This window comes from Phragmites australis, chromosome 3, assembly GCF_958298935.1.
Source record: "Phragmites australis chromosome 3, lpPhrAust1.1, whole genome shotgun sequence".
NCBI lineage: Eukaryota > Viridiplantae > Streptophyta > Magnoliopsida > Poales > Poaceae > Phragmites > Phragmites australis.
In genome coordinates, this window is record NC_084923.1 from 46,027,465 (window position 1) to 46,039,826 (window position 12,362).

Genomic DNA, 12,362 nt, shown 5'->3' on the forward strand with positions numbered 1-12,362 from the left:
TCTCTCTCATGTGTTCTAACGTTTTTCCTCGAGTTCAATATATGTTTGTAATCCTTGTTGAGATTGTTGATAAAAGGGGGGAAATTTGATAACCAACCCAAGAAACAAGATAGAAGATATCAAGAAATACCAAAGTTGATAAAAGGGAAGAAGAACAAGATAAAAGAAGCAACGTGAGACACCTAGGTTGACAAAAAAGGAGAAGTTCTTGCATGGGTTGATCAAGTGAGTTAGTGACAATAGAGAAAAGAGAAGCCACAACAAAGGGGATTAAATGGTAAAAACATACATACAAGCAATGTGATAAGACTTTGTACTCTTTACGATTGATATCATTTATTATTTGTCACTTACTTTGGTTGTGTTGTCATCAATCACCAAAAGGTGGAGATTGTAGCAAAAATAACTCTATTGGACTATAATTATGATTTTGATGATTAATGACATAGTTATTTGACTAACATGTTTATCAAGAATATATGTTAGTAGGTCTCATAGATGCAAGATATCAAGAAGCTGTCGTAGTCAGAACAAAGTTTAATTGAATAGGAGAAGTCATAGGAGAATTAACCTCTCTCTTAGGACGTTATCGTTCCTCACACCAGCCTAGCCTAGCCAAGATGCGGGTGTGACCGCAATTTGGCGGACATTTTTGCCGGCCTCATCTCGGTCGCACGTGGGTGGGAAAATAAACTACTGCGGGCGTGTGAGCACAGGCAGCGAGCGGGCATGCCAACACGCAGGCGCCAAACCAAACAATGGTTAAAATCGCGTGGGAGTGTCGACCTTTGGCAGGGCGAGGATTGACTCAAACCAAACATGCACTTCATTTGCAGAAATCTATACATGAAGAGAGGGGGGGAGAGACATGAATCAGAGGTGTAAGAAAGGGGAGAGAGACATGAACGGAGGACGAAGAAAGAAAAAAATTTATAAAACATATGGACGTAATGTTTATTAGATTGTTTATTTATGTTAAAATTAATAGTAAAAAGTATGAAAAATAGTAAAATAGATTAAATAATCAACGGAAGTTGTGTTTCCGGGAGAAGGTGCCAACTGCCAGGGGGGCATGAACAGGCACTAGTAGCATATTACTTTTCCGAGAATCTTTCCATCTCGGTGAAAAGGGCGGCTAAAGCTAAACACATGCAAAGATCGACGGAGAGAGACGACATGCTGGCAACACCGCAGCTGTACCCTGTAACTTCCTTCTACAGTCCCTGTACGTACGTGACGCCTGCTACTGCTTGCAGATGAAACAACTCACTGCTCTGACTGCTCCTTCAAGCCGTCGACACCCGAAACCTCGAAGAATCCGTCCACGAAACGTCCCACGCAAGGACCGACTGAAGAACAAGAAAAAGATCACGCATCTGCATGTGATACGTATGATGCATCGTCACCATAATTGGTACGGATCCTTTCCCCTCGGTTGGTCTCTGTCTATTCTGGCCGAGTATTCCCTCGCAGGCAGCCGTGGTGTGTTGCAACAGCAGCAGCTACCAACAGCAACACACAGCTTCCTCTTGACTCTGACTTGACATGATAACAAAGCCAGCCGCCAGCCACACACACATCATTCACCAAGTATCTTTCCTCCTTACCTCCCATCTTTCCATCCCCAAAATCTCCAGCACTTAAGTTCATCTTCTTCCTTCCTCCTTCCTAGGGTTTCTTCATTCTTCACTTCATCTGATAAACTCTTCAGCTCTTTGTTTTCTGATCAACGCACGAAAAGACCACTATGGAGAGCTTCGTAGATCTTGGTAGAGGAGGCAGCAGTTCCTCCAAGGCTTCCTTTTTGCAGCTTCCGCTGCCGGCTTCGGCGTCGGCACAGGTGATTCCGCCGCCAGATGCGCAGCAGCACAGCTCGCGCCTCGCGTTGCAACAGTTACTTGCCGACCCATCGTCCACGCAGCATAGCCGCCAGAAGGACGGGGCAATGGTACAGGAGGAGATCTCGCCGGCGGATGCCGAGACCATCAAGGCCAAGATCATGTCGCACCCTCAGTACTCGGCTCTCCTCGCCGCCTACTTGGACTGCCAAAAGGTAAGTACAATCCATGCGCAGGACTAGTTTAACCAGGTCAGAAAATATAAAAATATATATCATCATGTGTTCGATGAACTGTTGCCGTAGGTTGGGGCGCCGCCGGATGTGTCGGATAGGCTCTCGGCCATGGCAGCGAAGCTGGACACGCAGCCGAGGCAAGACCGGCGGCGGCATGAGCCGCCGCGTGCTGACCCGGAGCTCGACCAGTTCATGGTCCGTCGTCTTTTGATGGATCGATCCGTCGCACGCATACAGCATACTTCTGTTCATGTTGTTGCTCTAAAATGATCGATGCGCCTGCTTGTCATTGTAGGAGGTTTATTGCAACATGCTGGTGAAGTATCAGGAAGAGCTGGCACGGCCGATCCAGGAAGCGGAGGAGTTCTTTAAGAGCGTCAAGAGGCTGCTCGATTCCATCACTGGTAAACATTTCTGTATGGTTCTTTTGAGAAAGGTCGCTTACCACATCGGGAAATGGAGTTTGGTTTATGCACTCCTGTGACCTAGCTTTTTTCCCTCTTTGGATCCATGCTGTTAGTACGGCTGTTGATTTGTTGCTTTGTTTATTCAGGGAGGGTATAAGGTGTGCATGCATTAGTCCACTTGTCGGATGGTTGAAGTATAATAGAGCACCCATCAGTAGTATAGTAAGCATCACGAGGCCACAGTTAGCTCCAGGTTTCATGGTTCTCCACCTCTCGTTTATTAGCTTTAGCTCGCATTATATATGCAATATTGGACACCTGTCTGCGTTAATGATTAACATGGAATAACGTTGGAGCACAAGGCTTTGAATCTTTGAGGAGTTCTTCAGTTACATGCATGGTTACTGATGGGAGGACATGTTAGAGTTGCAAGGCAAACTTGTCAGCAGACTGCAAGCTATCTCTATCTTCAATCACTGGTTCTTGTAGGATTAATGTCTGATATTTTCTTTCCTTGTGCTGTGTAGCTCTGTGTGTAGCTAGTCAAAGAGATTCTGGTGAATATTGTTCTTGTTTCGAAAGAAAATTGTTCTTTCTCGATAGATATTAATGTTAACAAATAATTGAAGCATCTAGCCCGTTTAGTGAGCATACATAGTGCTTAGATTTAGATGCAACATCTAGCTGTTGGAACGCACGTGTGGCGGTGGATGAGCGGTGGAACTGTTGGCATTTGTGTCTCCGCAAGTGTTAAGGGTCGCCAAATAAATAGCTTCACTGTTTTTTTTTTCGAAATAGCTGGAAAGATGCTTATTCATTCATCAGGAGTAAAATATGGTACAAGGACCAGAAAACAAAACAGACTAACAAACTAGACTAGACTGTACTACAAGTGGAAAAAACAGACTACTACCCAAACAATGAACTCCTCCTTGATAAGTGAACTAATGGCATTTAGAGAGATGCGTTTGTTCTCGAAGATGCGTCAGTTAATTACGTTCTTTCCAAAGATGCCAGAGATGAGGAGCATGATGCTCTTCAATTTCCGTTGGAGCACTGCCGGCGTTGATGTTACACAATGACGCCACCACACCGAGAGAAGGACGGAGGAATCCCTGTAGGAACGAGGGTTAGCAGATTGGACCATGCAGCTACCATGCACCGGACTTGATCAGAGAAGGGACACTCCAAAAATAGATGGTCAATGGCAGTGTATCTAGATATAAATATGGGTGTTGAAACCTGACTCGGATTCGAGTGTCTGATTCGATAAAGAAAATTTAGACACACAAAATGCAACTTGGAATCTGATACAAGTGTTAGAATCTATTTTGAATTCAAGGTGTTCGATTCGAGAAAAAAAAATAGACATGTGTGCCTAGTTAAAAACGAATAGCCGCAACAGAACTTTTAGATAGATCAGCGTGCAGGACAGAAATCTGACCAAAGAGAGCTAGGATCTTTCCTGTGAGCTCCAACTCCTACTTAACCGGTGCCAAAAATATAGTCGTGTCATCGGCATAAAGGGAGATTCTCATCCGAGCAGCTCGATGATTAATCGGTGACAGTAGGTCTGCTGTGGTTGCCATTTCAAAAAGTCGTTCAAGAGGGTCTATGGCAATGATGAAGCAGAATGGTGATGATGGGTCACCCTCTCATAGGCCTCAACGACGATGGAGGTGTTGTCCAGGCGAGCCATTGAGAAGGACTCCGGACATGACGTGGAGAAGAGGATGGACATCCACTCTCGTCAACGCCCTCCAAATCCGCGGGCCCCAAGAAGATCCAACAAGAAAGACCAAGAAAGCATGTTAAACGTCTTAGAAATATCCAACTTGAGGAGTAAGGCTGGTTTATGTTTCAAACGCCTTAGAAATGCATCTTTAATTTCTTGATAAAGGCACTATGTGCCATGGACACAAGTTTGTCCAGGTGTGGGGCAAGCCGAAAGGATAGAACTTTGGAGATGAGCTTCGCCACGCTGCTAATCAGGCTTTATGGGAGCTTCACTGTTTAAGATGGATATGCACTGTTACTACACTGTGCACTTTGTCTATCTTGATCTAGTCGAGCGGGGCAAGGATACAGCTATAACACACTTGACATGGTTGCATGCGTCCTTTCTATGGTCAATGTAGTGCCGCTGTTTCTTGATATGCCAATAACCATCTGTCATATATAGTAGAATGACAAATCAAAAAGGGTCCTGGATTGCAAACTGTTAAATTTAGCGACGGATATCTTTTTATGTATTGAGAATGAACATTTCAAAATGATGAGTGAGTAGATTTGTTTTTGAAAAATAGTTTCGTAATATTATAGTTTTGTTATGTACTATAAAAAATAAAAATATCACAATAGAAATTAATAGTGGAAGTTGTATTTGTGCACGCTTCGGTGTTTGAAATGACACTTTTTTATCAGAGGAAGTACATGAAAAGGAATTGAAGTTGATCATTAGGCATTTAAAGGTATCTTTTTTAATTCTCTCAATTCCTCGTGCCTGTGTATTTGGGAGAATCTTGTTTGTAATTGCCTGTGCACTATAGCTCCTTGCTGAGAGATAATTTTATGTATCTAGGTATTTTCTCAAGGCAGATGATTTTGTTTATGTTCATTACAGAGGTCTTTTACAGTACATTGCATGCATGTTTCTGGGTAGCAATACTATTATACTAATGGTATTGAGAACGACTTGTATGTTGTATGTGTATACATTCCCCATCTACAACTATACAGTCCCATGTCCTTGCAAAGTCGCAACAGATCTCGATTCTCAGTCCCTTGCTTCACCCAATTAAATGAGGGTAATTTCTAGCAGCATTCGGCCTATCTGAAACTTTTAAAAAAAGATTCCAGCTAACTCCAATTAAATCTAGCTATATGATATATAAGTTATTCTTTTTTTCCACGAGATATGTCAGCTATTTCTTGCATTATCTTGTCATAACACATAGGTCGAGTTATGCTTTCAACTTGTAGTATTGTTGCCCCGTAGAAAGTTTAAACTTTTGTATTGACATTTTTCGTGACAAGTTCACATGTTGTTAAGAAGGTATCACATGTTGGTCAATGCCAACAAGAGGGTGTAATTGTTGGTCAACAATGCCAACAAGAGGGTAAATACCTGGAACCAAATGACCTTTCTTTTAAGGATAGAACCTAATGACACTACCTAAGGATGTATTTATATACCAGAACTACTAATTATATAGAGTAAATTTTAAAAACCTACAATTATTTTGGTATATGTTGAAAAAATTATAAGTTCTAGTGCTCATTTAAAAACCTACTACTATTTTGATATATGTTAAAAACAAATTACAACTTCATTACCATAGGCCCACCTATCATCCTCTGGCAATAGGTGTGTCTATGGTTAATCATCATATTACATGACATAAAGGATAACATGTGAGCCTACGGTGAGAAAGTTATAATTTTTTAAATATGTGTCAAAATAGTTGTAGATTTTTAAAGTGAGCATCAAAAGTTTTAGTTTTCTATAACATATGTCAAAATAGTTGTAGATTTTTTAAATTTACTCAATTATAATATGCTTCTAAAATATATGCAACACACGACAAGTAGGGATGGGAAAATAAACCACAAACCGAATTGATATAACCATTGTTGTGTGTGGTTTATTCGGTCTATTGTTCTATCTCTAAAATCACTTTTTTGGTTTTTGGTTTATTATTCGGTTTTCAGCTTTCAGAAACCGAATTAAACTAATAAACCACACTTATCATGACTATCATTATTATCGAACTTCCCATCTCCTAAGTGTAAGACTGTTTGAGTTCGAGTGTTGGGTTTATTGTGAATTTGTGATGTTGCATACATGCATGTATGTGTTTTGCAATGCTTTGTGCCTGTGTGACTTTGACCTTTTGCATCGTTAAAGGATTTGAAACTGAGGCGTAGTCAGTTCATTCTGACGGGCTGTTTGATTTTTTAAAAAAGTGAAACAACCGAACCGAAATATAACGCTGAGGTTAATTAGGTTCGGTTTCTATGTTTCCTCTAAGTTTTGCTCGGTTCCAATTTTCAAAGACGACCGAAATTTAAAAAAAGAACACGAACAAACTGAACCGAAAGAACTAGACTAACCGAATGCCCACCCTACCGACAAGGTGAGCAACGCCGCTGCCCGGAGAACACAAATTTTAAACTAATAGATCAGATCACTAAAGCGGTTAAGATGCTTAAACTGAAGCTAGCCACCATGCATATCTTAGGAATGTGAGCTTTCTTTTACTAAAATAACCGTTGAGCATTTCACATGCTATATTTATCGAATTGTGCTCAGATCTAAATTAAAGATTGATATGAATTGGTGATCAGGAGCATGTGAATTTATATGTTGCCATCCTGGTGCCCAACTAAAGTGCTAGCTATTACCCAGTGCATATATTATGTCAGATCTAGCTTATGCTTACCTTTTAAAAAAATCTAGATTAAGCTTAAGGCTTACCCATATTAACCAACAGCGGCTTACTAGCAAATTTCTATATGAATTGGCCTTAACAGGCCTAAACACATTCCTCAAACCAAGATGACTTTTTGTCATATCACATTTCGTCTCTTCTTTAGTGTATACTATATTTACATATTTTTGTTCACACACCTGTTGTCTATTTAAGATTTTAATTCCATTACTTTGTGTGAAATATATTTTGCTTGGGCGTGGGTTTACTGCTCTGCGGATTCTCATAAGCAAACTCATGCGTTTCTTGTGTAAAACTAGATTGCCATGCAGAGAAGTGTATAAGACAGATCGTTAAATAATAACTATTTTGCTATTTACATTATCTTCTCAGTTCTTTTTTGTTTTTCATTTCTGTTGCAAACGACTTTGAGGTTATATATATTTTATAGTTTGTACAACACTTTGACTTCAGGAGTGAATAATTGTTTACAAATTAAACTAGGATTTGCAAACAATGTATCTTTTATTGTTGTAATTATATTTTGCATATCGTCAGATTTTTTTTACATGCATGTGTACCTTTTCTTTAAAGGAATGGCAGGAGCGCTGCTGCCTAATTACCTGCATGGGAAGAGTTTTAGATTCATAGAAGGTTTAGGCCATAACGGTTTCAATGTAGATGGCTATGCGGACCTTCTGACAAGACTTAGCTGTTGGTCTAGAGGAAATTGCATTATATTGAGTTCATGCGTACTTGATAAAATATTATACATAATTAACGCATTTAATTTTGACATTTTACTAGCTTCTCTTAAGTTTCTCTTATATGGCAGTTGCACTTTTAATTTTAGCAATTTTCACTACGCATGCATTCTAAATTACGACTATTATGCACCTAGATTTTCTTTCTTTTCTTTTTTTTTGAGGAATCATGCACTTAGAAATCACAGCTGCTGCAAGATGTTTCAACAGAATGCATGTATCATTTTTTTTAAAGTGTAGTTTACTTTTTTCTCTCCATTTGTCATCATTTTCATTCAATTTGTAACTCATAGAGTTAAGACCGTTTATCGGTATGTGAGGCATGCTGTCTCTATGAGTTAAAAGAGAATTATCCCTCCGCTTGGGGTTTGCAACGCTACTAACTATTGATTTAAAATATTAAAACAAAATGTCCTTTCAAAAAATATTAAAAAAACAAACTAAACTTTGTGTGCACGTTGCCTTATATTTGGACTTTACTTTAATGTTCTTTTCCCTGTAAATCAATAGAGTGCCCCGCTCAAAATTAAACTCGGTGTCATGGGGCGTTTGAGCGGCAACAAACCTAGTACTTATTATTTCGTGCACTGGTAGTAGCTAGGCTCCAATCTACTGTAGCTGCATGAGCAGTGCTTGGGCAAAGTTCCGCTGTTACTCCGTACCGTCTCACCTATCTGAATTAATTGAGAAATAGTTTGTGGGAGTCATAATTTCGTGCGGGGTATTTCTTTTTATCCAAACTTTAATTTGTCATAACAGATCTTATCTGTAGAACAAAAAGAGTGACTAACTTTAACCAACCTTATCTTTTGTTAATTTTTATCTGCAGACAGTAATTGTGAAGGCGCCGGCCCGTCTGAGGATGACCAAGACACGAGCTGTCCTGAAGAGATCGATCCCTGCGCCGAGGACAGGGAGCTCAAGCACCAGCTTCTGAGGAAGTACGGCGGTTACGTGGGCGGTCTACGGCAGGAGTTTAACAAAAGGAAGAAGAAAGGGAAGCTACCCAAGGAGGCCAGGCAGAAGCTGCTGCACTGGTGGGAGCTGCACTACAACTGGCCCTATCCTTCTGTATGACCCCTATACACAGCAAAATCCAAAATTAAACAATATATGATTCGTTTAAATAGATAATATATCATCGTATTTATAATTTTAGCATCCATATTTGGTACCTCATTTACCGAAAACTGACTTTCGGTATACCGTACGCCGAAAAAACACGAATCCAACCATATTCGGCACACGAGTGCCAAATATTGGTATATTCGGTATCTTATATGCCAATATAGGTTACATTACCGTATTCGGTACATTGTGTACCAAATATGTTATGTGCCGGTTGTTGGTACCTTGGTGTTGTTATTTTATGCTGAGAATCTAATGTACTAGTACAGGTCATATTCAGCACCTCATATGCGGAATAATCTGATTTTTGACACATGAGGTGTCGAATATGAGCTACAATGTCATATTCGGCACATCGAATATATCTAATTTTCAATATATTCTGCACCTCATGTATCTAATATGGCTGGGTCCGTGTTTTTCCTGTGTACAGTGTATCGAAAACTAGTTTTTGGCAAATGAGGTGTTAAATACGGATGCTAAAATTATAAATACAACGATATATTATCTATTTTACTAAATATGATCATACATGTTATCTATTTTTAGATTTTAGACATTTTAAGCTCATAATTTTTTACTAAATATGATCATATATGTTATCTATTTTTAGATTTTAAACACTTTAAGCTTATAATCTTATGATAGTAGCTACGTAATGGAAGCTAGCTGTGTTGCATGTTAAATTCTGCTGGGGCGTGCACAGGAGACGGAGAAGATCGCGCTGGCAGAGACCACAGGGCTGGACCAGAAGCAGATCAACAACTGGTTCATCAACCAGAGGAAGCGGCACTGGAAGCCGACATCGGAGGACATGCCGTTCGCGATGATGGAGGGCGGCTTCCACGTCCCGCAGGGCGCCGCGGCGCTGTACATGGACAGGACCTACATGGCGGACGGCATGTACCGGCTGGGGTCGTGACTCGTGGGGGAGTGTGTCTCGCAAGTGTTGGGACGTCCAGCAAAGTTGCCGATGCGTCGTGTGGTTACTGTGTACTGTGGAATGGCAGTGACATGGTAAAAGCTTAAAGGTCGCTGAACTGTTGATTGTCACTATTGTTCTTGGGTAAACATACAGTTTCAGTTTGATACTGCATATTGCTCGATCTGGAGTAAATCTGCAATGTAGGCAACCAGGCATCATTTTTTCTAAAAAAAAATTGTGGAATACAAAGTTGGTACGTTATCAGCTCGTGCCCTGGTAAACTGGTGGAGAACGAGTTGTATATTTGTAATTCCACGTTTCAGGGCTGCTGAAACTTGGTCAGAAATTGTGACTAGCTAGATCAGATCCACATTCAGCCCTTCTTTTAAACAGTAATTCTAAGATCAGGTTTCAAACACGCCTGTCCTTACCGTCAGTAAGCCTGTACTCAACTGTCCAAACTGCAACACTGTGCACGCACCGTACGATTCACGCACTGTCCGGTCTCAACCAATCCACGGTAACAACCGCCCGTACGACGGCCGTGCGCCTGGCCAAGAAATGCTGCACAGTGCGGCGGAACATGCGGTGCCTGGTCTCGATCGCCTTGGAAGTTGCAACCAGCTCACCCTCGCACCATCATGGGCGCAACAACCCCATCCTCTCCGGCCAGGAGGTTATGCCGCCGCGACCGGCGCCACTGTTGCGCCCACAGTGCCGGAGGCAGCGACGATTATCGACCTCGGTAGCGTGATAATTACGCGCCCAAGTAATAAACAGCCTGGTCGCTGCATGGCGTCGACGCCAGGGCAGGGCGTGTACTCTCCACTGTTCATGCGCGCCGAGACGTACGCCCTGTGACAACAATGTACGAGCTGCAGCATTTACTCCCCGGCGCTGCACCTGTCCGTGTCCCCCACCAGGTTCACAAATTCGACGAAATGTGACTGATATTAGCGAAATTTGGCTTATGCGGCCGTATCGTATTTATAAACCGATTGAATATCGAGATTTGAATTCAAAATTTTCAAATCTAAATAGAACAAATAAAAAAATACTAACAACAATTCTAAGACCTTTTATGATTAGTTTTTAAAAAATAACATTTGCATTAAAATTTGTGGACGGGAAGTTTGATAGTTACAAAATAAGAAAAGAAAAAGAAAAAGGCCGAAATGGATTTAGCCTAGTGTCCCAGTTCGGCCTATTTTAGGCCACCTTTCTTGAGTGGATAAGGTAACCGGTTCTCCTCCTCAAGCAGTACAGTGGCACTGGAGCACTTTCCTCTCCTCCCATAGCAGCGCATTGGCAAGCACCACCGGATCTGCCACAACCAACGAAGAAACTGCACGAGCGACGTTGAAAACCGAGCGGAAGAGTTAATATTCAACCAAATCGAATCAAAAATCAAGTTCGGCCGAGCGGGTGCCATCGGGTTCCACGAGCATCGAATACCCATGGTGAGTTTTTGGTTTTTTGAAGAAATCAGTCGAATATCGAGATAATCGATTGAATATCGATGGTCAAAATGTTGAGCGCAAGACTTCATACAGCATATGTAGCCTATGTTTGAGATGTATTAGGAAATGGAGCACTAAAGTTAGCACAACATGTTCATACTAGTAGATATATGTATGCTCAAATGTTTGGAGATGGTTGAGTATATTGGTATCTAAAACATGTTGATTAAATGATTAGTGAGCCATTAACTGCTCTGATCTATCCTCTTTAATCACCTGATAATAATAGTTGGCATCTATAAACTGTTATAATGGTTCAATTTGTACTGTGGTTGATTGGTTAAAGTTATTCAATATCTGAGTAACAGACAAATAAAACAATTTACAGGGAGAGATGGAAAGAGTTCACTTATCCTCTTTTGGAACATTATCAGTCTCATATGTTTTATATGCAAAGGCAATACAGTGGAGGCTAGCAAAAGTTTGACATCTGAATTTTATATGTTGCGTTGTAGTAATCGATGGCGGACAAAGACGCGGTATGGGAGCATAGCGAGAACTTGTACCCATGATTTAAGTGCAAGTATTGTCATAAGAAAAAGAGAGGCAGTGGTGCCACAAAGTTGAAACAACATTTGGCAGGGCGTGGCACTAATGCTATACATTGTGACCGGGTGACTTCTGATGTGCGTGATTACTTCAAATGTGAGCTTGATAGGACGAAAGAGAAGAGGAAAGAAAGGTTTGAGGCGAGGCTTTGGAGGGAGGTGTCCCACATAGATTTGAAAGCTTTTTACGTTGAAAGGATAAGTTTATGCAATGGATGGTATCTAGTGAGCTGTAACAGTCTCGTTGCATTATTTTTGACACTATGAGATATGCAAATTCTTGCCTATCCAGCTTATCATGGTGGGACAATCTTAAAAGGGTTGTTGATTCTGTTCAGATGTTGTATGCCTTCCTCCGATTTGCTAATCAAGACAAAATCCTGACATTGAGTGAGGTGCTCCTGAGATACAACATTATCAAGCGGGAGTATGATTCCCTGTATCACAATGATAGGGATACCTTTGACATGTACATGAAAGTTGTCAATCGCATAATATATGATCTAACGATAGCACATACGTCAATGCTGGTGGTACACTCTTACCACTTTCATTGTTATAGTACC

At 40.9% G+C, this 12,362-nt stretch overlaps 1 protein-coding gene across 2 annotated transcripts; it reads left to right on the forward strand.

Annotated features, from left to right (window-relative positions):
- The first annotated feature begins 1,203 nt into the window (after positions 1–1,203).
- On the forward strand, positions 1,204–10,045 carry LOC133913414 (homeobox protein rough sheath 1-like). Of its 2 annotated transcripts, none has more exons than XM_062356563.1 (5): positions 1,204–2,053; positions 2,144–2,269; positions 2,370–2,478; positions 8,505–8,712; positions 9,510–10,045. In XM_062356563.1, the coding sequence occupies exons 1-5, from the start codon at positions 1,748–1,750 to the stop codon at positions 9,631–9,633; spliced, it is 873 nt and encodes a 290-aa protein (XP_062212547.1). In that variant the 5' UTR covers positions 1,204–1,747; the 3' UTR covers positions 9,634–10,045. The 2 variants fall into 2 exon arrangements, with proteins under 2 accessions (XP_062212547.1, XP_062212546.1); XM_062356562.1 differs by having other exon boundaries at positions 1,212–2,053; positions 8,505–8,746; positions 9,510–10,036.
- Positions 10,046–12,362: the final 2,317 nt, after the last annotated feature.

Coding starts and splice junctions, on each gene's coding strand:
- LOC133913414 (XM_062356562.1), top strand. CDS start 1,748: ATGGAGAGCTTCGTAGATCTTGGTAGAGGAGGCAGCAGTTCCTCCAAG. Junction 2,054..2,143: donor CCTACTTGGACTGCCAAAAG/GTAAGTACAATC, acceptor CTGTTGCCGTAG/GTTGGGGCGCCGCCGGATGT. Junction 8,747..9,509: donor ACAACTGGCCCTATCCTTCT/GTATGACCCCTA, acceptor GGGCGTGCACAG/GAGACGGAGAAGATCGCGCT.